General features: G+C 32.2%; 3 protein-coding genes across 4 annotated transcripts; all 3 read right to left on the reverse strand.

Annotated features, from left to right (window-relative positions):
• LOC111698383 (uncharacterized) lies at positions 1-4,314 on the reverse strand. 2 transcript variants are annotated; one of them, XM_023468701.1, is made up of 6 exons: positions 4,182-4,313; positions 3,964-4,028; positions 2,912-3,009; positions 2,550-2,651; positions 2,051-2,204; positions 1-471 (listed from the first exon to the last, which is right to left on the reverse strand). In XM_023468701.1, exons 1-5 carry the CDS (start codon positions 4,222-4,224, stop codon positions 2,180-2,182), a joined length of 333 nt encoding a protein of 110 aa, XP_023324469.1. In that variant the 5' UTR covers positions 4,225-4,313; the 3' UTR covers positions 1-471; positions 2,051-2,179. The 2 variants fall into 2 exon arrangements, with proteins under 2 accessions (XP_023324469.1, XP_023324468.1); XM_023468700.1 differs by lacking the exon at positions 2,051-2,204 and having other exon boundaries at positions 4,182-4,314.
• Positions 4,315-5,680: 1,366 nt separating this feature from the next.
• LOC111698371 (venom carboxylesterase-6-like) lies at positions 5,681-11,424 on the reverse strand. Its single transcript, XM_023468686.1, has 10 exons — positions 11,333-11,424; positions 11,215-11,271; positions 10,790-10,904; positions 9,902-9,983; positions 8,567-8,621; positions 7,498-7,596; positions 7,381-7,463; positions 6,590-6,634; positions 5,870-5,964; positions 5,681-5,761 (listed from the first exon to the last, which is right to left on the reverse strand). The coding sequence occupies exons 1-10, from the start codon at positions 11,401-11,403 to the stop codon at positions 5,681-5,683; spliced, it is 783 nt and encodes a 260-aa protein (XP_023324454.1). The 5' UTR covers positions 11,404-11,424.
• LOC111698372 (esterase SG1-like) lies at positions 11,419-20,339 on the reverse strand. Its single transcript, XM_023468689.1, has 14 exons — positions 20,230-20,339; positions 18,688-18,767; positions 17,505-17,582; positions 17,190-17,300; positions 16,976-17,025; positions 16,636-16,724; positions 14,240-14,330; positions 13,925-13,984; positions 13,340-13,445; positions 12,726-12,846; positions 12,183-12,319; positions 11,720-11,735; positions 11,494-11,504; positions 11,419-11,431 (listed from the first exon to the last, which is right to left on the reverse strand). The coding sequence occupies exons 1-14, from the start codon at positions 20,269-20,271 to the stop codon at positions 11,419-11,421; spliced, it is 1,005 nt and encodes a 334-aa protein (XP_023324457.1). The 5' UTR covers positions 20,272-20,339.
• Between the last annotated feature and the right edge of the window lie 5,272 nt (positions 20,340-25,611).

The raw sequence follows: 25,611 nt of genomic DNA on the forward strand, positions 1-25,611 counted from the left end.
CTGGCTGGATTGTTTTATTAGATATTTTATTGATTAATTGATTGATTAATTGATTAAAGGACATTTAGCTAGACATCATTTTAAGCAACCCTTAATCTTTAGATCGGCATATCCGATTAACAACAGTACCCTTATAGCATTTTTCTGATCAAGGTTTACATGCAATATTCTCCTTTGTAGAGCTGCAGAAATAAAGTGCCATGTAAACCGCGAATTTACACCAGCATAGAGTGTAACTCAATTTTCAGCTTCAAAAATAATGACAATGGTTCAAAATAAGGATACTGTGCAAGTCTGATTTGCCCTCTATATTAATTGCGGTTTACTTAAAATTACATGTACACTGTACAGTTCCTTTAGGGATGGAAGCGGCTGATGAATCTAGGTCTACTAGAGTATCTACGAGGAGAGGAGGAAGGAGATCTCCTGTATCTAGAAGATCTAGTGTATCCTAGAACATCAACTGGACTCCTAAATAATATGGATTGAATAATGATAAGGATAAGGATATTATTTGAGATTTTCAATTTATCTCGAACTAAAATATAAAAATCTTTAATTAGAAAATTAATCAATAATTTATGAAGATGGTACAGTGATAACCAGAAAACTCTTGAATGGGAAGACAACTTTTAGAATCAAGTTATAACTTTTAAAAGTCCAATATGCATGAGACACAGCAATTGGGCACTGTAAACAGACCCATTTCACTAAATTATTGATTTTATAAGTGTCTAGTAGAATTATTTACTTTTCAAAAACATCAAATACACTTTAGTATTGCTATAATGTCGTCTTCTTATTCCATTGTTTTCTGGATATCACTGTAGATTGAAAAGTTTTCCCCCTGCACTCATAATACAATTGTCTACCATCCGACGTGCGTTGACAAATAAATTTTACATAATCTGCATCATATTGCACGCACCCCTGACCCTTTAGTAAAAGTAAATTCAACTTAAAGTCTGACCGCGTCAACCTTGTTGCACCGGCTAGTCATATTGAGTGTCTGCTTTAATTACCCAATGTCCGGGCGATACAGTACAAACTGGGACCGGTGAGGTTGACCCTGCTCGGAAATTCAAATGTACTACGGTTGCCCGTGATTGTATCTATCATTTCAATTTTTATTATCATTTAAAAAAATTTTAAAGGAATAGTGTACCAATATCAGGAATAGTGTACCATTATATATATTTAAATATCTGAGAAGTGATGAATGCATCTGTCAATTAGAAGATAAATCAGTAAACATCATGTTTTTAACTAAATACTAAAAAGGTGACAAAATCAGATACAAAGAGACTAATGAATATTCTTTATATTTTTACCCAGCAATTGAATTAAAACGTAATAATTCCGAAAATGAACAATCACAATCTAAGTTTAATTTCTGGATGAAGCTTTGTGTTCTTCTTCATAAGTTATAATAACAAATCTCTAAATCTATTTAAAGGGACTGTAGACTTAATTTCAAGTAATTATCTATTTAAAAAAGATCTGCCTGGTTAAACAGTGCTCTTTAAAATTGGGGAAGAGAATAAATGTAGGAAAAATACTTGTTTTTGTCTCAAAATTGATAATTTTTTGATTTTGGTTCTCTATAAAGATAACCTATGGGGGTATAGGCTTACAGCGAAAAATAATCGTTTTTGATCGCTACTAATCTAACTTCTATCTGTTGTGTCTACATCTGACGGCCAACTATTTCGGCGTTTTAAGTACATTGTATACAAAACGAATATTAAATATTAACTTTATACGAATGCGCCAAAAATAATCGATGACTTTAAGTTGTAATATCTGATTGATTTGTTTGAAATAAAATTGATATTTTACGATACAAGTCGTATATTGCAACTGCCAACTTTATGAATTTGTATGGACGCTACGTTCTTCAGTATAAGTTGTTTTTAACAATTTTCTCCTTATAGACTCAACAGATAGAAGTAAGATTAGTAGCGATCAAAAGCGATTATTTTTCGCCGTAAGCCTATACGCCCTTTTATTTTTCCCGAACACTCCCTTTAAGTCTTTTTCTTTTACCTACCTATGGTTTTGTCCAAATCATTGTTTAAGCCTGTTAGTTTTATGTATGTACAATGGACATACATTGTAATGTAAAGGTTATGACTAGGTGTTATTTGTATTGTAGTGCTATTCTATCTAAGTCTACAGTCTACAGCTTTCGAACATTTACGTACCTAAACATTCAAAATTAGATAATTTTAAAATTGAAACGTTACCAGAAACAATTATATGAAACAAATAAACAAAACTGAAAGGGACTGTAGGTGAAATTTCAAGTGAAGCCACATGCAAAACTTCAAAATATAACTAAATAATATTCAAGATTGTGTCTAAAAGAGGTCTTGTCTTAAACAAGACCCGTAACATTAACGAAAAGAAATGTTGCTAAGTGACCAAAATATAACTATAGTTATTTTTAAGAAACACTAATAACTAAGGAAGTGTACTACAGTAAAGAGAATAAGTAAAATTGTATTAAGAAAGTTTTTAATGGTTTTAATGTAAAAAAAACCACCTACTTTGAGTATCCATATTTGCTGTTGGTCTTGTAGTTGAACATTGGTCGAACCAGGTAGGGAATATGAGCTGAAGCTGATTCCAGGTAGCCAGTCAGCTCATGCCTGTAGGGTTTAAAGTTAAATCCGTGCTGGGTCAACTTTAATTGTAGTGTACTACCAAATTTTGTCATGTACTTGACAAATATTGTGTTTCACTGTAACAATTGGAACTAAAATAGTGGTCTTGTTTGTTTAACATGTGCATAGTAAAAAAAACTCATTAAAATGGTTGTACACTGAAAGGGATCACTGCCATTTTTTTACTTTGCACTGGGACAACCTGGAGACGCAACTGATTCTATCAATCAATAACTTGTCAATACCTGGGATAGTACATTCCTTGATGTGGAGCTGGAGTAAGGAATTCTCTAGTATAGCGACCAGTGTCAACATCTAGATTTGTCATCCACCGCTCCCTCATCTAAATCAATAATCTAAGTTCATTAAGTGGAAGGTACCTTACAGCTTGGCATACTTAAAGGGAGCGACCGACTGAAACAACTGGTAAAATATTACAACCAACTTTACGCTCTTATATAAAAATTGTTAAAAAATGTCTCATTGGTTTTAAATGAATCCTAAAGTTTTTCTCTTTAATACTGCACTTTCAGCTTAACTACCATGTCTGTCCCTTTAACAAGCATCACAAAAGATTCAATTACTATTGCATATTTTATTGTTAAATGATTATAAATTAAACATGGACCAAATTTAAAGGATTTAAAGGATTAACTACCTACTGCCCGTTCTAGTATATAGATTAAAGTTAAAGATTAAGGAATGATTTGAATCTGTAATTCATATTTGAACCAGCAGTTCAAATTCATTAAATTTGGTCTCAATGGTAAATTATAAAAAAAGTGTGACCCCTACAAGGTGGTAGGTAAGGACTGTCGTTTGTCTTCAACCCACAATGCTTCCTGATTTTTCGGCCTGTTTAATGGTACCGGCTGGTCAATTAAAAAAAATTTAAAAACAACAAAATGCCTGAGGTTCAGTCAATTGGAAATAGAAATAGATACTGTGAGATTCCACATAATTCTAGTGCTTGTATCCGCGGAGGAAATTGATGGCTGATCGTGCCCATGTATAAAATGGTCTTTTTTTATTAAAAAAGTTTAGTGGGTCCCCGGGAAGGACTGTAAACAAAATGTTAAGTCCCCCCCCCGCCCTCCCAGTTAAAATGGTTCTCTTAACACCTATATATGTGCAACAAACATAAATATATCGTCTAAAAAGGTTTCTAAATTATTGCTGCATAAACTGGGTGTGAAACTCTTTAACTTAAGGGCTATACTTGTAACCTGAGGCCTGAAGGCACCAAATTTTTTTAATGTTGTTCTTTTTTTTGCAGAGAGTTTTGTTGTGCACTAACCTCTGATTTAGCCCTGGAATTTCGACACAATGTCTCATTGAGAACATCTATTTCATTGTACTTTCCTTAAAAAAAAGACAATTACACGTAAAATAAATTATGACTTTGAACAATGAAAAACATCATTTTCCTAGTCTAGGATTTTCTTTAATTTTCTAATTCCTATATCTTTGCATATTTATCGGGGCTTTATCAATGCATTGAACTGATAAAATTACCTTTCAGTGCAAATGGGTATCTGCTAAGATAGTTTTGTGACATCTTGGAATATTTTCGATTTCGTGGATTTTTTCTCGAGATTGCGTAGTTTCGTGTTTATGCTTTCGTTAGTCTTTCAGGACTGAACTCTCTGATTACTAGTATAAGATGACCGTTAGATCTTAAGACTCAAATTAATCCAATACAGGGGTAATTCATTTACTTTTTATATTTGGAGTTTAAACATTGAAAACGTTTCATCACTTAAGCAAAAAATAACATTTTGGTTACTCTCAACATTTTCAATATTTTGCGCTGAAATCCTGCAATTTATTGCAACATTGCTGATCCTAAGATGCATGCAGCTGCATTTTTCAAATTTTGCACTTTTTGCAATCCCAATTTAATGTTGTCACTGATTTGAGAAAGAATTCGAAGTATACTTGTATAGGGTTTATCTGTACCTGGCAATATGACATGTAATTTCTATAATTATACAATATGTGTAATGTGTATGTATTCATGTATTGATCTATAAAGATTCTTAAAAATTCAAATAAATGTATAAAGTAATTGTTTAAAAAATATATGGAGTGCCCTGCATTTCCTAGTTTTATATTATTTTCCCCATGCTTGAGATTAAATCAAGGTTTTAGCTGAAGTACCCGGCTTTGCCTGAGGAATTTTAAAAAATTCAATTTTTCTTAGCTTAGCCTATGTGAGCCCTGAAGTACCCCTGGGTTTGGTCAGATTAGAACGAACATATAAATATTTGAGCGAAGAACTTTATTGTATAGATTTTCAATTGACAGGAGATCACACATATCTGAAACATGTACACTGTACAGTTTACCTAATAACAGACAAACATTTATAACACTTTTATTTACATTATTTATGTAATAAAACTAAAATCCCAACTTTGAATTAGAATTTATTATGTTTATTATAAACACTCAATTTGAAACCCACTGTACTGCATCTTTTTATTTACATATTTATTTTTTTGAATTTTAATTTTAACAATATTCTATAAATAACTAGATGATAGCAAGGTTGTAATGCAAGGAAAGTTAATTACAGTTGCGTATACTTTGAGTACATATTGAAACCAGTTCTCTCTGGGCGGAATTTGTAAACAAGAAATGATGCATCAGTGTTTGTTTAGTATCCGAGGAGGTTAAAAGCATTAAATTTTGATAATTTTGATAATCCACATAATAGTTTCCTATGACCAGAATATTTCATTGACTTTTTTATGTGAAAGATGGATCGCATGTACGTCACAGGCTTCGACATCCGTCTTGTGATTACATTACCGCCCAGAGACAGTACACTGCAGTACAAAAGAATTCGTACATCTCTGAAATGACTTTCCTTGCATTAAATCTTTGATAGCAGATGAAAAATATTTTGACATTACTATATTTCTTCTTCTCCAATTTCATCATCCGTCATGTTCGGTAAATTAAAAAAAAATTGTGGACATCCTAGCAATTGCCGGGCCTCTGTAATGTATCTACAAATTTGCTCTATTGACCGCAATCTGTGCATGGAACTCTGTGAAAGGACGGATAGAAGGTATTCTTTCCTTTTCTTCCTGCTTACATTTCAGATCATGCCAAATTATTATTATTATTATTATTATTATTATTATTATTATTATTATTATTATTATTATTAGTATTATTATAATTATTATTTCTACCTGATTATCTAGATGTGTACTTCTGGTAAGCATAAGACAGCTTCCTATATCAAGGTATTCACTGTTGGTCTTGGAAAGTGGTGGCCAATGCACATCTAGATATTACAAATAAATTTATGTACATTGTACATTGCAAAGTGTAAATGCTGTACATTGTGAATGATAATCCACGATAAATTTAACAGTACAATGTTTTTTTGAAAAAAAATGTTTTTTTTTAATGGTAAAGCCTTTGTTTTTCAGATCAAAACCCTTTTATGTTAATTCTAACTAATTTTTTCTTACGGCATGATAATATTTGTATGTAAAAAAAAAATATAAAAGTCATTTTTTATGAAATTGTTAAATATGCCTTAGAAACAAAAGTCTGATAGCGTTTTTGTCTTTCTCTAATAAAACCAATGCCATTATTTTTTTTTACAACAGTAAGCCTCGAAGAACTACAGCGAAGTAATATTAGAGTCATTTGTATTTAAAGATATAAAATCCCTAAAATTTGTCCGTGAAAGGGACGATTGCGCATTTCTTTCTTTTAAAAAGCAATGAAGAAGTTTTAAAATAAAAACACTTTTCTTTTTTTAATGAGTTTCAAGGATACCGTTGTGAATCGACCATTGTCATCTTTTTCTGGAGGGTCACTTTAAATTATGCTTACAGTGCCTTTAAGAAAATATAAAAACCTCATAAAAAGTCTGCATATAGTACCAAAAAAACTCTAACCTGACAATTTTGGAACACCATCTACGGCAAATGAATAAACCATATCTAAAATAAAGAAAAGTTGTAAACACATATTGATATATTTAGATGTAGTTACTATTCATGAAATAACGTTTTGGGAGGAAAAGGATGGATTAAAATTATTTTTTTTTACAGGAAAGAAATTGAGTTTTTGCAGCAAACTCAGATTTTCTAATCTCTATATTCTTGCAACTTTATGTCTTAGGTCTTAGATAATTTAAACTATGAATTCTGTTAGATCAATTAAGCTTAGTTTGAAATATCACAGGTTTACACCCTCAGGATACAAAGTTATAGAAGTTGGAAAATTTAAGTTTGTGACAAAAACTCAATTTCTTTAAGCTTAAAAATCCGAAAATTTTCCGTAATTTTTAAACTCAGAAACATTAATTATGTTTTGTAAACCTGGAAAAAATTTTATTTTTTCCTGCATGAAGGTTAAATAACAGACAAAAAGAAACAGAAAAAGGGTGACCGCAACAAAGTTCTTAGAAAAAAGTCCTAAAGTAAAAATCCTTAAAGTAACAAAGGAATTCTCACATTTTTGTGGTTTTATTTTATTTTAAAGGGAAAAAATGTTCACAAATCTAGAACCCTGGGGCCTTTAATGGCAACTTTTTGGACCTTTTATTTCCGGCTTTCTTCTAGAAACCTTTTTCCTAGACTCTTAGATTTAAGCTAACACCCCAAAAGCACTAATTTTTAATGTGTAGAATTTTAGGGAATATAAAACTGAATTTACTAATTTACTAATTTACTAATTTACTAACCAACTAAATATTTTTGTGTATTCTTTTGTTCTTCAGTTTTTACACGTGTAGGGAACCCAGGAACATTAAACGGGAACAAGAAACTAGAAATGTTATTGTTATTACTGTAATTACTACCAAAGATCATCTCCGTGGCAAACTCCATATTTCTGATTAAAGGGATTGTATCCAAATCTCCGGAAAAAGAACATTCGACCAATTTCACCCATTTTTAATCTAAATTATTCATTTTTAACTTATTATTTAAATTTCTAAATTTTTAAAATAATGATTATTGTAATTTTTATTGACCTTCCCTTTAAAAAGTGTATTTCCGATTCCACGTGGTATCCTATAAATCATCATTCGAGCAATGACTAACTTGATTTTTGCCTTGAAACTAAACTTGTTCTATAGAAGTCAGCCCAAGTTACAGAGTTAGCATATCAAAATTTGAGGCAAATCGTTCAAGGGGTTCCTGAATTTTGATCGGACAGTTATGATCCCGCTTTCCAACAGAATCTAAATTTTTCCAAAAAAACATTCGACTGAGAATTTTCTTAGCTTGGTATAAAACGTAAATTTTCTAGCTTAAATAATGTTTAATTCTCACTTTTTCCTCTTTTTTTCTAAAGCTTTATAGAGAAACTACATTTCAAAATAAGCAGGTTTAAAATAAGTTGGATATCTCATACATTCTGAATAAGACAAAACTCTGAAGGTTACTGTTGGGACTCGGTCATGAAAATCTATAAATAGGAAGTCACATGAAATTCCATCTACACGGTTCCTTTAGAACGACAACTTGATTAGACGAATTGATTTTAAAATATTATTTATCAAAATATTACGATATTTTCAAGCTTGTACAGTGAGACTAATGCAACTATGGAATGGGATGACGATATTTAAACAATGTTTAAAATCTGTCTAAATCTGTCTAAATCTGACTAGAATCTTTCTAAAATATGTCTAAAATATTTCTAAAATCTGTCTAAAATCTGTCTAAAATCTGTCTAAAATCTGTCTAAAATCTGTCTAAAACTGTCTAAAACTGTCTCAAATCTGTCTAAAATCTGTCTAAAATTTGTCTTAAATCTGTCTAAAACTGTCTAAAATCTGTCTAAAATCTGTCTAAAATCTGTCTAAAATCTGTCTAAAATCTGTCTAAAAACTGTCTAAAAACTGTCTAAAATAGTTGGTTTACCTGAACAAATCGAAAACTGAAAAATCTGGAGGAGAGGTCAGGATAAACGTGTAAACTGAAATTAAGGTTTTTTTAATTTATTTGAATTTCTAACACGAACCTTGGTCAATTTTCTTTGCTCAAACTTGTCAAAGCTACGAGGTCACAATTTCGTACCAGTAATATCAATGTGTTCTATCTGTAGAACATTTGTTTTCTTAAACCAATCATAAGTAAATTGCAATAAATCCAGCAAATGAGATGACATCAGTACAGTTAACCACTTTAAAGGACTGTAAGCGTAATTTCAAGTGACCCTCCATGCAAAAATACAATGCCTTATTTAAAACGATACTCTTGAAACCTATAATGATAAAAAATGTGGAAGAGATATCGTCGTTTTTTTCATTCAAAAAGTGTTTATTTCAGTGAATTGCTTCTTATAAACAAGGAATGTGCAAGTCACTTTCTCGGAGAAACATCAAATAAAAATAAAAAGCTTGAAGATACAAAAACATGAATATCTATTTCATACTTGATCAGACAAAGCTTTTAAGGGTACCGTTGTAAATCGGGTATTGCCATTTTTGCATGGAGGGTCACTTGAAATTAAGCTTCCAGTCCCTTTAACTAACAGATTGTTATGAAAGTCGTAATCCCAAATGCGTTGGTCAAGATGTTTTCAGTCATCCAAGGACGCAAGAAAATTAAGCTAGTGTGATAACACCAAAAACCAAGGTATTTCGACACTTCAAAGTGGACCCAGTTGTTTGAACCTGGTGTACCGTTACTAGCATAGAAGTCAGCTATCACGAGACAAACCTGGTGTTTCATTACTAGCTAGAAGTTACCTATCACGAGACTTACCTAGTGTTCAATTTCTAGCTAGAAATTAACTATCACGAGACTAACATGGTGTTCCGTTTCTAGCTAGAAGTTAGTTATCACGAGACTAACCTGGTGTTCCATTACTACCTAGAAGTTAGTTATCACGAGACTAACCTGGTGTTCCATTACTACCTAGAAGTTAGATATCACGAGACTAGCCTGGTGTTCCATTACTAGCTAAAAGTTAGCTATCACGAGAATCACGAGATTAACCTGGTGTTCCATTACTAGCTAGAAGTTCCCTATCACCTGGTGATCTATTAATAGCTAAGAGTTCCCTATCACGAGACTAACCTGGTGTTCCATTATTAGCTAGAAGTTACCTATTACGTGACTAACCTGGTGTTCCATTATTAGCTAGAAGTTCCCTATCACGAGACTAACCTGGTGTTCCATTATTAGCTAGAAGTTACCTAGACTAACCTGGTGTTCCATTATTAGCTAGAAGTTACCTATTACGTGACTAACCTGGTGTTCCATTATTAGCTAGAAGTTTGCTATCCCGGTCAAATGAGAAAAAGAACCAGGATAAGCCAACCATATCTGTTAACTAAAATAAAAATTGGCATTTTTAATGAGCTCAAACCTTTTGAGTTTTTTTTACCCCAGGATCCAACCGGTGTGCTAAATTTAGGACTCAAATCTTTCTAATTTAAATAGATTTTAGATTAGGGCAATCAGACCCAAAATTGTTGACAAGTAAAGATGTTTAAAGGGACTGTAAAGGAAAAATAAAAGGAGGTATAGACTGAAACCTGAGAATCTCAGGAGTTGATTGAGACATATAAGAGTTCTATCTGATGTTCCTTTATAGAGAAATTGATACAAAACTGTGTCAAAATTATACCAAAACATATGTTTGTAAGATTTTGTATAAGATTCGTAGTATTAAACAGATCATATTCAACAAATACGCAACCAATCTGAAAACAACGATATCCCAGAGGAGTCTGAGAAACTCAAGTTTGCTCCTATTATTATTTTAATTTGATAATTTTTATTTTTAATAGATATAATTGATAATATTATTTATGCGTTCGGAACATGTCACCAGAACTCCAACCAATGGCAGTGCAGTATTATTGTCACGTGTCTCCATCTGTATCAGGTGACCAGTATACTGCAATGCCATTGGAGGGAGTTCTGGTCACGTGGTACGGACATATATCTTACATATATACGTTTTGTTATAATTTTTTTACATTTTTTCAATTACACAATTTGAAGAATACGTGTCAGATGATTAAAGGTTTTTCTGCATTTCTGGAACTTTAGAAGCTCATAGCGTTTTTATAGAGTAGAGCCCATATTGGTAATAAATTTTCATATTTTTGGGACACCCTGTATAAAACCAACCTTGAGAATATTCTCCTCTGAGTATGGGACCTCTGCAGGGTTCTCTACCCCGAAATAGAACCTGGAGATGTTCTTTACATCGATCCTGTCCTCACAGCTCATCTCATCCCGCTCCCTGGAATATCAGGATTTAGGTAGACTTTCTAATCGGAATTTTGCGGAATTGCGCGGAATTCTGCGCTCTTAATTGCGCTAAAGTAAAACTTGCTGGAAACTCTGGGTTTCGGGAACTTCGAGGTTTTTTATTTTTGTAACTTTTTTAACTTTTAAATTTCCTTAATTTTCAAACACTTTCTGTTAATAGCTAGCTAAGAATTTCGTGAAATGTTCTGTTAACATTTATGGACCTCCAAAAGTTTTAGAAATTCAATTTTTTTACTATTAGTGATAAAAGTAAACTAAGTTTCATAAAATTAGTTCTCTACCGATTAAATAAAAGAAGTGGGGCCCATATACTCCACTCTTTCATTAGAAGATGCCACCTAAAAAAGACAAAATATTGATAAAACAAAATATTTTCTATAATTGAAAAACTAAAATCACCTGCTAGGCTCTTTGAAAAACTTTGCTGTAAGAATAAGGCCTACAAAACAAATAGTTGAACCAATTATCATTCTTCGTTATTTTGATTATATTAATATTCTTGGTATTTTTATTAAAATATCATTACTATTTTTATCATTATTATCACCATAATTATGTACATAATTATGTACTATGATTAGAATCGAATTATCATTATTATTATTATCATTATCATTATTATCATCTATATAATAAAACAAGACATTCGTATGTATATATATATATGTTGTGTATAGCCGACCAAACGGCTAAACCGATTGGGCGGACATTTTTTTCAACATTTTTTTTCCACGGGCAACGCCGGGCCCTTTAGCTAGTTATTATTATTATTATTATTAAATTAACAGCTTCAACGTATCCTCTAATATAAAAATATATCTTTTCTATGCAAAGTTTTAATATCTGTATAGGCCGGTTTGCCTCAAATTTTGATTGGGGAACGCGAAAGAACCACGGGGATGCTACTATGGTTTAAAAGATATAAGTTGAGAAGGTTGACATTTAAAGGGGAAACTTATTTTTCAGACAAAGCTGGGTTCCCAAGCTCGTTCAGAGAAAACGAATACTTGCCTTGGATGTTTCACACCAACGCGATCGTGTAGACTTATGTAAAACTTTTAATTTGTAGAATTCGCAGTTCGTAAACTGAATTTTCGATGTTTTTTGTATTGTTTTAACCCCTTGTACTGCACGCGTGTAAAATATCTAAAAATTTTACTTTTTAAAAAGTTCAAAATCTAAGAAGACCAGGAATTTAAAAAAAATAATTAATTGGTTTTTAAGCGGATGTTGAATTCTCTGGTTATACCTGGGAACCATAGGTTCAGCAGCGTGTGTATCTAAGCAAGGAACCCAGGGCATAGGATGGCTTGCATCCCAGTCTTGGAACAGTGTGCTTAACTTTAGGATAGACTTTGCAGGAACACTTTGGAGAAACAGTAAAACCTAAATATGAAATCATTAAAAATCTACAAAAAAAAAGTTATCATAAAAGCTAGACCTTTAAAATAAATATTGTGTAAAACGTAGTTTCGTAGAAAGTTTCATAATCTTGTATCGAATTTTATCCCACACTAACCTTGTCAAAATCTTGTATTGAAGTTTATCCCACACTAACCTTGTCAAAATCTTGTATTGAAGTTTATCCCACACTAACCTTGTCAAAATCTTGTATTGAAGTTTATCCCACACTAACCTTGTCATAATCTTGTATCGAAGTTTATCCCACACTAACCTTGTCATAATCTTGTATCGAAGTTTATCCCACACTAACCTTGTCAAAATCTTGTATTGAAGTTTATCCCACACTAACCTTGTCATAATCTTGTATCGAAGTTTATCCCACACTAACCTTGTCAAAATCTTCCAAATCTTCACATCCTAGTTTCTCTGCAACTGCCAGGGCATACAGTCGGGGTCTTCTATCCTTGTGAAGAAATGTCGTCGTTGGTGTCCCAGAGAGCGCGATAACTCTAAAAATATTTGGGCATGGCCACTTAGTAAGTAAAATATAATAATTGGGGCGTTTAGCTGTTCAGCTGTTTAGCTGTTCAGATGTTTGTTCAGGTGTTTAAATATCAAATGATCGAATCTTCAGGCGTTTATGTATTCTGATGATAAGGCGTTTAAGTATTAGGTATTCAGGTTTACATGTGTTAATGTTTAGGTTTTCATTTTCAGGTGTTCATGTTCAAGTGGTCATGTAGTTGTTCATTTTCAGGTGTTCATGTTCAGGTGTTCATGTAGTTGTTCATTTTCAGGTGTTCATGTTCAGGTGTTCATGTTCAGGTGTTCGTATAGTTCTTCATTTTCAAGTGTTCATGTTCAGGTGTTCATTTTTAGGGTGTCCATATTTAGGGGTTTATGTTTAGGTGTTAAGTTGTTTAAATGTTTCGTTGTTCAAGTGTTCATGTATTCAGGGGTTCTGATGTTCAGGTGTTCGTGTGTTCTAGTGTTTAATGTTACCTGTGAAAAAGCCCCTGAGATACAGGAGATACAAGGTGAAGCAGAGCAGACATTGATCCAGCACTTTCACCCATCAAACTTATATTAGAGATATCTCCACCAAACTCTAGAATATTTGAGGTATTTCTACCAAACTCTAGAATATTAGAGGTATTTCTACCAAACTCTATAAAATTAGAGATATTTCTACCAAACTCAATAATATTAGAGGTATTTCTACCAAACTCTATAATATTGGAGGTATTTCTACAAAACTCTATAATATTAGAGGTATTTCTACTAAACTCTATAATATTAGAGATATTTCTACCAAACTCTCGAATATTGGAGATATCTCTACCAAACTCTAGAATATTAGAGATATATTCACCAAACTTTAGAATATTAGAGATATTTCTACCAAACTCTAGAATATTAGAGATATCTCTAACAAACTCCAAAATATTAGAGATATCTCCACCAAACTCTAGAATATTAGAGATATCTCTACCAAACTCTAGAATATTAGAGATATCTCCACCAAACTCTAGAATATCAGAGATATCTAATATCTATGATATTATAATAATAATAATAATAATTCACCTGTAATATTTTCATTAATCCATTGAAGCGCAAGAAACTGATCATGAAGACCCAGGTTTCCTAATAAAATAGTTTTAAATGTTGATCTTATAATATCAATCAACTTCAAATACCCTTAAATTCATTAAAAAAATTGATTTTCTAATTTACATGTTAGGCATCTTTTGTTGGTTTAAGTGTGTAATATTCAATTCAAAAATGGCAGTTGAAAACCTCTTCTAAATGTAAAACATCCCTTATATCATTCAACAATTGACACCAATGAATTGAATTAGATTTCCTTTTTTATTTATTTATCTATTTATTGTTAGTTACCAGGACATTCATCAGTTTCTAGAGTCAAGCTGCCCAGTGTTCCAAGACGATAATTAAACCCAACCAGGACAATATCTTTCTCCAGTAGTATCTTAAATAGGACAATATCTTTCTCCAGTAGTATCATAAATAGGGCAATATCTTTCTCCAGTAGTATCTTAAATAGGACAATATCTTTCTCCAGTAGTATCTTAAATAGGCCAATATCTTTCTCCAGTAGTATCTTAAATAGGACAATATCTTTCTCTAGTAGAATCTTTAATAGGACAATATCTTTCTCCAGAAGTATCTTATATAGGACAATATCTTTCTCAAGTAGTATTTTAAATAGGACAATATCTTTCTCCAGTAGTATCTTAAATAGGACAATATCTTTCTCCAGTAGTATCTTAAATAGGACAATATCCTTCTCCAGTAGTGTCTTAAATAGGACAATGTATTTCTCCAGTAGTATCTTAAATAGGACAATATCTTTTTCGAGTAGTATCATAAATAGGACAATTATAACATGTGGTGTTCCTCAAGGAAGTGTTCTAGGGCCCCTGCTGTTGCTGCTTTATATAGACGATTTGCCCATTGCAACATCTTTTTTTACCAGCCTTTTTGCAGATGATAATAGTTTTTTAAAGTCATCTCCTGACATTGCAAGCCTAATACTAGATGCAAACACTGAACTAAAAAAAGCAGCAAAATGGTTTCAAGCAAATCGTTTGTCACTAAATGTCTCCAAAACAAAGTATATAGTATTTAGAAATAGAAATATGCACTTTGACCCCAACAGTTGTAATTTATCATTAGGAAATGAGATACTTGAAAGGATTGGTAATGACTGTGTGAACAAATATTTCAAATTTGTTGGTCTTAAACTTGACGAATTTTTAAACTGGGATTTTCAAATTGAATATATCTTGAAAAAAATTGCTAGCTCAATCTTTGCTTTGTCTCAAATTAAGAATATCTTACCATTAAACATTCGTCTACTTGTTTATAACTCTCTTGTAAATCCTCATATTGAATATGGAATTGTTACTTGGGGAGGGGTTAAAAACTCTAAACTGCAAAAAATCAGATCTTTGCAAAAAAAGGCAATCAGAGCGGTTAATAATAGTACTTTCAAGGCACATTCAAATTCATTATTTTCAAAACTGAAAGTTCTTAATCTTGATGATACATACAAACTTTGTGTTCTGACATTTATGCATTAATACTGTAATGATGACCTTCCCTCTTCCTTCCAAAATATGTTTAAGTCTTTAGCTGAACCGAATAGAACAAAATCATATAAATTAGAACGGGTTTTAAACAAAAATTTAGAAAGTTTTCCGTCCTCAATGTTTCCTAAATTGTAGAATGAAATTAAATTAGACCTTAAAGAAACTAAATCTGCAAAAATATACAAACAAAGAGTAATCAATATTTATCTTGAGAATTATGAGAGGTTTAAATGCGAAAAAACTAGCTGTAAATTGTGTGAATAATTTTTATATAAAACAACTAAAATAACTGAAACTTTATTAGCTTATTTCTGTTTATGTAGCTACTATCATTAACACCCTGTATTTTAATTTATCTCTACATAAAAATCCCTCTGATCTCACCCTGCCACAGATCACCTGACAATCTCCTTCCTTCCAATCAACTCCTTACCTATCCAAAACATATCTTGATATGTGTAACCAATTGTATTCAGTATCGTTAATTAACTTCGGGCCAACCACTCAAAACAACCAACCCTGGTTAGGCGGGCCCAAACTGCATAGTAAATTGTGATTGCTTATTTGTAATATCTCAGGCTTTGTAGTTGAATAAAAAATATGAAATATGAAATCTTTCTCCAGTAGTATCATCAGGCATACTGCCTGAATGCCTAATTTTACCTTTACTAGGCTAAATCCAAATTTAGACCTACTTCCAATCTTTGGAATTCAACATTTTATAGCTCTTTGGAAAGCCAACAACTTAAGGAAACAGATTGCACAATTTCTGCAAAAAATTTGCATAGATTTTTACACAGACGCCTTAAAAGGGAATTTGCACAATTTTAGTTTATCTTAAATACACATTTAGGTTTTGACAATTTAAAAAATTTTTTTGTATATTTTGATTTGCCGGGTCAAAGGCTTTTAAAATGTATAATTTATCATGGTTTGCAAACTATTGTTTTTGAGCATTTTTCTAAATAAAAATTTATTTTGCAGAATGTAAAAATTTTTGCAAATTTGTGATTTTTTTGCAGATTTTCAAAGTGGAGCCCAAGGGCTTTCAAGACATGTACCATGTGTTATAGATTTGTATCACAATAAGGTAATAGAAGGGGGAGACCTCCGTCCAACTCCCCAANGCGTCTATTTTTAGTAAACCAGTCGGAACAGGGTTAAATATAAATGTAAAGAGACCTGGGGTCCGTAGAGTAAAGATTCACAAGAACCAACAGCAAATGCTCCGCCATGAATAAAAACAACAACAGGAAGTTTGGCAGTGTCATCTAAAACAACAAATTTTAAAAGATTCCACTTTTGATAAAGATCGTTTACACCTTCTTAAACTCAATCCGGCCTCAGAGACCAGAATTAATTAATAGAAGAATCAGGCTAAATTGAACCAATTCTCTTTTGTTTGACTTGGTGCATAAGAGAACTGAATACACCGGCAGCAGTTTACCAACTTGCTTCTTATACTTCCCAATATCATACTTGCCACTTTTACATGTACATTATGCATTGTACATATACATACCTAAGGTTTTAGTGTACACATTCAGATATAAACAATCCTCATCTCCTTCACTGTACATCATACCATAATTATAGTTATTATCATTATTAATATTATTATCTTTCTATGTAATAAAACAAGACATTCATATATATGTTCCCTCGGGCCGGCCAACATAAATAATTATTATTATTATTATTATTATTATTATTATTATTATTATTATTATAGTTCCCTAAGGTAATGTTTATCAGGGGCTAAAACATTAGGTTGAAGAGATTTTTTTGATTCCTTGGTTCCGTCCCAAATTCCTGTCCAGGCTCCGTAGGGTCGGGATCTTCGAAACCTAGACACAACTCGTATTCTTATTTTATATAATAATAAAAACACAAAAGCATAAAAACAGAAAAAATCTTGAAAATACCAGGACTATGGGTATTCGGTATTTTGTGATCAGTGGTACAAGAATTTTAATTTTAACGAATCGGATGCCACAATTTAATTTAACTCATCTCTTAACTCAGTTTTTCCATTTAAATATGATTTGTACCTGAGTTGACCGACTGGGGGAAGTGCGTACGGAATTCCTCGGAAGCAGAAAATATTCTTTCCAGAATTTGTTTTCAGTCTAAAATGCCATGGTTTATTTTCGAGAATAAATTTGATTAAACACAACAATATAAGGTGTCCTATTCTTGTATTATACAAACTGGTACAAGGATTTACATAGTAAATAAAACCTGAAGTTTTTTTAAGGGGGAGATATCGTAAGAATTTAAGACTTTTCAAGGTAAAAAAGAAAATATCTTCAACATTATTGATGAAATGTAGTTTTAAAAAGTACTGTTGTAAATTGAACATGCCCCCTTTTAGTAGAAAGTCACTTGAAATTACAACGACAGTTCCTTTAAAATAGTTCCAGGTCGTCATTACCGTCTCATCCTTTGCAGGTTACCCTGTATTACCGTCTCATCCTTTGCAGGTTACCCTGTATTACCGTCTCATCCTTTACAGGTTACCCTGTATTACCGTCTCATCCTTTGCAGGTTACCCTGTATTACCGTCTCATCCTTTACAGGTTACCCTGTATTACCGTCGCATCCTTTGCAGGTTACCCTGTATTACTGTCTCATCTTTTACAGGTTACCCTGTATTACCGTCGCATCCTTTGTAGGTTACCCTGTATTACCGTCTTATCCTTTGCAGGTTACCCTGTATTCTCGTCTCATCCTTTTTAGGTTACCCTGTATTACCGTCTCATCCTTTGCAGGTTACCCCGTATTTACGTCTCATCCTTTGCAGGTTACCCTGTATTACCGTCTCATCCTTTGCAGGTTACCCCGTATTTACGTTTCATCCTTTGCAGGTTACCCTGTATTACCGTCTCATCCTTTACAGGTTACCCTGTATTACTGTCTCATCCTTTGCAGGTTACCCTGTATTACCGTCTCATCCTTTGCAGGTTACCCTGTATTTCCATCTCATCCTTTACAAGTTACTCTGTATTACCGTCTCATCCTTTGCAGGTTACCCTGTATTACCGTCTCATCCTTTTTAGGTTACCCTGTATTACCGTCTCATCCTTTGCAGGTTACCCTGAATTAACGTCTCATTCTTTGCAGGTTACCCTGTATTACTGTCTCATCCTTTGCAGGTTACCCTGTATTACCGTCTTATCCTTTGCAGGTTACCCTGTATTACCGTCTTATCCTTTGCAGGTTACCCTGTATTACCTGGATCCTTTAATTTCCCCGCATTTACTGATAATCTTGGGAGAGGAGGAGCAGCAACAACAAGCCATTGTTAACAAATTCTACAATAATATAGTGGGAACCAGAAAACACTGGATTGATTGTCATCATCTTCCTTTCTTTTTAATTTTTCCTTTTATTTTTTTTATTTGTAATGTAAATATGTGCCTTGAACTTTTTTTAGACATGAATCATTTTCAAATTAAAAATTGAATTTCTTTGCGACATTTTTTCATTTTCCAATAATATCTTCTCATTAAAATAGTAAAAAAATTAAATTGCAATTAATTTTCTTTTAAAAATTACCAATGGAGTGTTTTAAGTCAAATAACAAAATGCAACTTAATTAAGCTACAAAGGAATTAATTCTTAGGCCCAACATCGAGAAGATATTGGGATTAGTAAATTTGAGGTTGTGGCAAAAAATAGAGCCATTTCTTAACAGTAATATTGGCTACAACATTTTACCAAGAAATAATCTTTAAAAACGTATTTTCCGGAAAGTTAAAAGTTTTCTGAAGTTTATCAAATCAAATCAAATCATGAGTGTTGGGGAAAGATTTAGGCTCCATTTCTCCGACTGGAGTTTCAAGTACCGAACTAGTAATGGTTTTTAACCAAATAAATAATTGTAATTAAAACAATGTTCAAAAAGTAATAATGCCAAGTTATTAGGACAATGTATGTAGATGGATATAAGTTCTTTTCATTAACTTTATTTAAAAAAAGATAATTGTGAACAATGAACATTAACAAACTAATGAAATGTATAAAAGTTCTTTTCATTAACTTTATTTAAAAAAAGATAAATGTGAACAATGATCATTAACAAACCAATGAAATGGATAAAAGTTCTTTTCATCAACTTTATTTAAAAAAAGATAATTGTGAACAATGAACATTAACAAACTAATGAAATGTATAAAAGTTCTTTTCATTAACTTTATTTAAAAAAAGATAAATGTGAACAATGAACATTGACAAACCAATGAAATGGATAAAAGTTCTTTTCATCAACTTTATTTTAAAAAGAAGATAAATGTGAACAATGAACATTGACAAACCAATGAAATGGATAAAAGTTCTTTTCATCAACTTTATTTAAAAAAAGATAAATGTGAACAATGAACATTGACAAACCAATGAAATGGATAAAAGTTCTTTTCATTACCTTTATTTAAAAAAAAAAGATAAATGTAAACAATGAACATCGACAAACTAAAGAAATGGATAAAAGTGACTTTACGGTTAATCTATTTATGAGGAATATGTTTAATTAACAACGAAAACCTTAAGAACTTTTTCGGATCAAGAGCGTCCATGAGATATCCATCCTCTTCTCTTTGAAAATTTTACATCTTTTCGATGGGGTTTCTGCCTTAGACTTGAAATCACTTATATAGCATCGATAAAATCTTGTATAGAAAAGGCTCGTCTAAAGAATACCGTAGTGAATCGGGCTAGGTCACTTCATGTTATATCCTTTAATATATCTCTTTAAAAAATGAAGAAATAAAGATTTACCAAAATAAATGCAAATATGGATTTCAAAACTTGTCTTAGCATTTCAGATCTCCAGCCACCTCCTCATCGCTGTAAACATATTTTACATTTCTGAAAGAAAAATCGCTGCAATTTATCGCCACACGAATGCAATTTATGCTTCGAATTTTAATAGTGAAAACTTTTATCTTTTTTAATCATTTATATTTTTACTCCTTAACTAACCTGACGCCATGCATTTTTTGGCTTTTCTTAATCAAATAGATTAGCAAGTACAATAGGTGGCAACATAGAATTGGACCCATTATACACGACGTCACAAGTGAAAATATAACAAGGAAAACTAAATTCTAAATAAAAAAGTGTAAAAACAGAAAATAAAGAACACATATTGCACTTATTTCACTTTTAGATGAACACTTAGCCTAAAATTATCACTTTTATTAATAATTTTGCCGGGCACAAAAATTGATTTTACACTTATGACGTAGAGTGTACAAATTCTACGTTGCCATCTATTGTACTTGATAATCTATTTGCTCTTAATAAGCGTAAAAAAAAGATATTTTCCTGAAGTGGCAATTCTAAATATTGAAAAGTTTTAATGATAAAAAACGTTAATTTGCTATCACAAAAATCCCCTCCCCACGTCCCCCCCCCTCCCTCAATCTTCTGGATGGAAATTATAGTGTTATACAACTGACTTGTTATTGTATGGAACACAATTTGTTTGATTCGATATGATTTTACTTATTCTTGGCTGTTTTAGAATTAAGTATACTCCACGGAGTAGAATTAATTTATTTCTTGAATATTAACTGAAAAAAATAAGTAAAATTGTCACACACAAAACAAACATGTTTTGAAAAAAAATTTTTTTTGAAACTAAACTTTTGCTTTGAAATTTGAAACCAAGCTAAAACCAGTCCCGTCGTTCTACCTTGAGTTCCCCAATCAAGGGGTTCATGAGTTATGATCGGACATCCTAATAAACCAGATTAAAATCAAATTAATACATCATTTATATCTATACACGTTTAACTATTTTAGATAATTTTTAAATGTTCGACAAAATATTTGGGAAATCCATGAAATTTCAAGATAACCGGTTTTGCTGGGACAAATTACAATTATGAATACATGCCTCGGAATAATAAAATGACTTTTTGTCCCAAAAGATAGAATAATGTTTGAATAAAAAGAATATGTAAGTTTCAAGCATTGCGTAACGATACTATTTCACAAGCTACGGTATTTAAATGTCTTATCTCTACCAATCCACTGAATAAGTAGAACTGACTGATATCTCAGGCACACAGAGCGCAAACCGATATGTCCTCATTCTGAAATCGTATCTTTGAGTACGAATTTTTAAAACTGAATACAACATATATCAAAAGTTGAATATATCTATAGTTACAATAAGCGGATTTTGGACATATCTACAAAACGAAACTGAAATTTTTAATCATCCTGACAGAAACAATCTCAAGAACTGACGAGGGTCAACCCAGACCGAAATATATTTTCAGTAAATGTGGAACTAACATCTACTTTTTTTTACTCTACAGAGGTTTGATCCATCACCATCACCGAATTTTAAATTTTCTATAAAACTTGTAGTTTTGATCCCCATTATTAAATGATTTTTTTTACTGTGTTATTTTAAACAAAGAGTATAGATTATAGATTGAGCAACATGAAACGCGAATTAATCGTCGAAAAAAGAGAAAATATTATGCTATAATGCTTCTAATAATTTGTGATTGCAACACTGTTATGGTTTATTAAAGAGACTTCAATACGTAATTTCTAGCGCAACCATAGTGCAACACTTCATATTTATAGAGTGGCATATGTCCAATTCACATTTATATTTTTTATAATTTATTTTTAAATAATTTTTTTTAGCAAAATTTTAAAAAGAGCAGTGAATTTTTTCTCTGGCTGTTGTATCTTCTTTTCAGCTGACCATACATCTGTTTTCTGTTCTTCTCTTTTAGCTACGTATTCTTATCACTTGTAGACAAGGGAAAAATACATTTGGGCACATTTTTCTGATTTTCTGTTTTTTTTTCATCCAGCTATGGTTCATAATTATACATTCATACTGGTTGGAAAAATAAAATTTACTGCTAAGTATGTAGAAAATATCGTAGTAATCCCTATATTTGTTAACCTGAACATACCTAGATATACTACGGTGTAAATTGTCTGTAAAATCTAATTGCACTTATAATTAACTACGCAAAATATAACTAATGCAATTAACCTAGCCTAGCTACATCTGTATATACGTCAAACCATGTATTGTGATTAGCTTTACTATGCCTATATATATATCCGTGCATATCTTGTAAATACCTACATTAAACTTAATCTGTAACATAGATATCTAAAGAAAAGTCAGTTGGAAAATACTCCATTTAGATTACAATGAGAGAAGTAATTGTTCCTCCTTTAGAAAACAAGTTGATAGTTTACGAGATGGAGTCCAGTTTGACATTGATAGTCAAGATCATGCCCAGTGTTTGGAATTGATAGTTTACGAGACTGTGTCCGGTTTGACATTTATAGCTCAAGATTGTGGTCAGAGTTTGACATTGATAGTCTACATGATTGTAACCGGCTTGACATTGATAGCTCAAGATTGAGTCCAATGCTTGGCATTGATAGTTTATAAGATTGTGTCTGGTTTGACATCGATAGCACAAGATCATGCCAAGTGTTTGGCATTGATAGTTTACAAGATCGTGTCCGTGTTTGACATTGATAGCTCCAGAGATTGTGTCCGGTTTGACATTGATAGTAAAGTGAGATTGAGTTGTACTGGATAGCTACAGGTNGAGTAGGGCATGTACTACAATAGTGGTAGCAGCAGTACGGAAACTTAGTTAAATGTCATAGACTCTAAGGAATGAAAGTAAAGTGATTACCTGGTTTAACTGGGAATAGATAAAACTGTGTCAGAAAAAAACAGTAACAGTGCAGCAACAATTTAGGATTGCTACAAGAGTACCAGAATGTATAGTGTACCAGAGTGTAACAGTGGACAGTTTTAGTTAAGAAACGGATATCAGAAGACTAGACATGAAGGAAACCAAAAAAGAGGGTGGAAACCTTCAACACAAGGAATGGGAAGCCCTATAGCAGAGAATGGAACAAATGGAGTTGCAAGGTCAGAGAGTAAATGAAGAGTTGGAAACCTTGAAAAGATTGACAGACTGAAAGCAATGTCAGGGCAGAGTGGGAATATTACTGAGACACAACAATGCATAGAATATCTACAGGGCCGGGAGTAGAGAAAACTGGGAGTACGTACAAGGAGATGTGTGAAATTTAAGTTAGTTTTAAAGAGAGAATGCTGTGTTTTAACGAGAGTGCTCCCAAATATAGTTGAAACCAGGAGAAAATATCCAAATGGTGCAAAATTTGAAAACACATTTGTTTAATCATGAATGGGAAACAATCCCAAAGGAAGCAGTGAAAAGGATGCTGTGGTCTTGCATCATTGGATCAGCAAGAAAAGAGATAGTGTTGTTTTGTCCTACAGAGTTAGCATTTGAGAGATATGAAACAGGAGTGTTTTTTGAAGAAATGTTGAAAAGATTCTCACAAGAAAATCATGATGAAAGCCAGAGACAGGAATACCTACTACCTAGACAAGAAACAGAAAAAGGAGGAAGACACCAGAAGAGCTCATACTGGCAAGATGAAGTTATATTGGAAACACAGTTCCTATGTTCCTGTTATGATCTGAGAGTTACTTATAAAAACATTTATTCCTGTTTCGAGGATTTTTGGTAATGAAGACGTCATTTTCATATTTTCCAGGAATGTTCGAAAACAAGTTGTAAGCTAAATATTATTTAAAAAAATAAAATAAAATCATATTATGAAATATCAAATATATACAAATGTGGCGAAAGATAATCGATGACCATAGGTTGTAATATCTGAATGATTTGTTTGAATTTAAATAGATTGTTTACGGTCTAAGTCGTATGTTGCATCTTTCTGAATTTGTATGGACAATACGTTCTTCGAAATTAGTCGTTTTTAACAATTTTCTCCTTATAGACGCAACAGATAGAAGTAAGATTAGTAGCGATAAAAGCGCTTTTTTACCGCATTAAGCCTATACCCCCTTTCATTTTTCGCAAACACTCCCTTTAAGAGAATCTGAGTTATACCTGAATAGATACGTGTTCGAGAAATTGTTATGAATTAGACATTTACTACAGGGGGTCACTTGAAATTAATCATAAATTACCTTACGATTAAAATGTAGTTCACTTAAATATTTACTTGTAAAGGTGGTATATTATTTTTATTTAAATGCTTGGAATCAATATCCTATGTGGGCACTTTTAATTTTGAGGATAATGCATGAGATGCATAAGATGGGAGTGGGAGATCAATGCCTAATCCCGGATCCCGGGATCAATAATTTAAAAGTTCTGACTTCTGAGTTCATTGAGTTTATAATGTATAGTCGACTAATGTTTACCAAGGTAATGTTTACTATCTGAACTTCTAAAGTGTACACTGTGGACTAGTAACCAGGGTTGTGTATATACTGTATAGTAGAATAGAGAACTAAAGAGGAGAGGATGTATGTATATTTCCCCCCAGGGCTGGTTTTTCATCGGCAGAGGCGTCTCTATGCAGCACGGAGGGAGGGGAGGGAGGGGAGGGGGGAAGGGTCCACCTTCCAAGATACTAATTTTTAATGTTTACATAAAAGTTTATGTTTCCACCGATCTTCTTCTTAAAGAAGAAACAAGCAATATATTGTATCCCTATCAAATCAAATCAAATCATTCTTTTAGGGACGTCCTACACCGGCACACTCCAAAATTGAAGTGACTATACTAAATCAATAATGAAGTGAGGTCTTACGATTTGTAATTTTTGCCTATAAAGTAACTATTTACACTTACATCTAACTCGAATTGTCTCATCTTTTCAACCTGAAGTCCGATATCTTTGATATTAGAAATATATTAACTATTTAATCTAGCAGAAACCGATATATCAAAGCTCTACAACATCAAGTTACAAATTATAAAATTATAGTATATGATGAATATATGTTTCCTCTACTCTTTTTAAGAAATGTATACCGAAATATATAGGTTACGATGACACAAAGTCTCACAAAATTATTTCTTATAAACTTCTTTTGAATTTGAGTGTTTCCACTTACGACTTAACATGTGAATATTAAAGTTGATAAAAAAATAATTATATTTTTATAATTGATTCTAAATGTAGGATTTCAAGTTGTTAACCGATGCTTTTCGACTTCAAGCAGGCATTCTTCTTTCTATTACGCGGATTTTCTGTTAAAAGCGCCTTTTTAAACAAGCAAAGTCTATACAATGATATATCATCTAAATC

Source organism: Eurytemora carolleeae, unplaced genomic scaffold (assembly GCF_000591075.1).
Source record: "Eurytemora carolleeae unplaced genomic scaffold, Eaff_2.0 scaffold310, whole genome shotgun sequence".
Classification (NCBI taxonomy): domain Eukaryota; kingdom Metazoa; phylum Arthropoda; class Copepoda; order Calanoida; family Temoridae; genus Eurytemora; species Eurytemora carolleeae.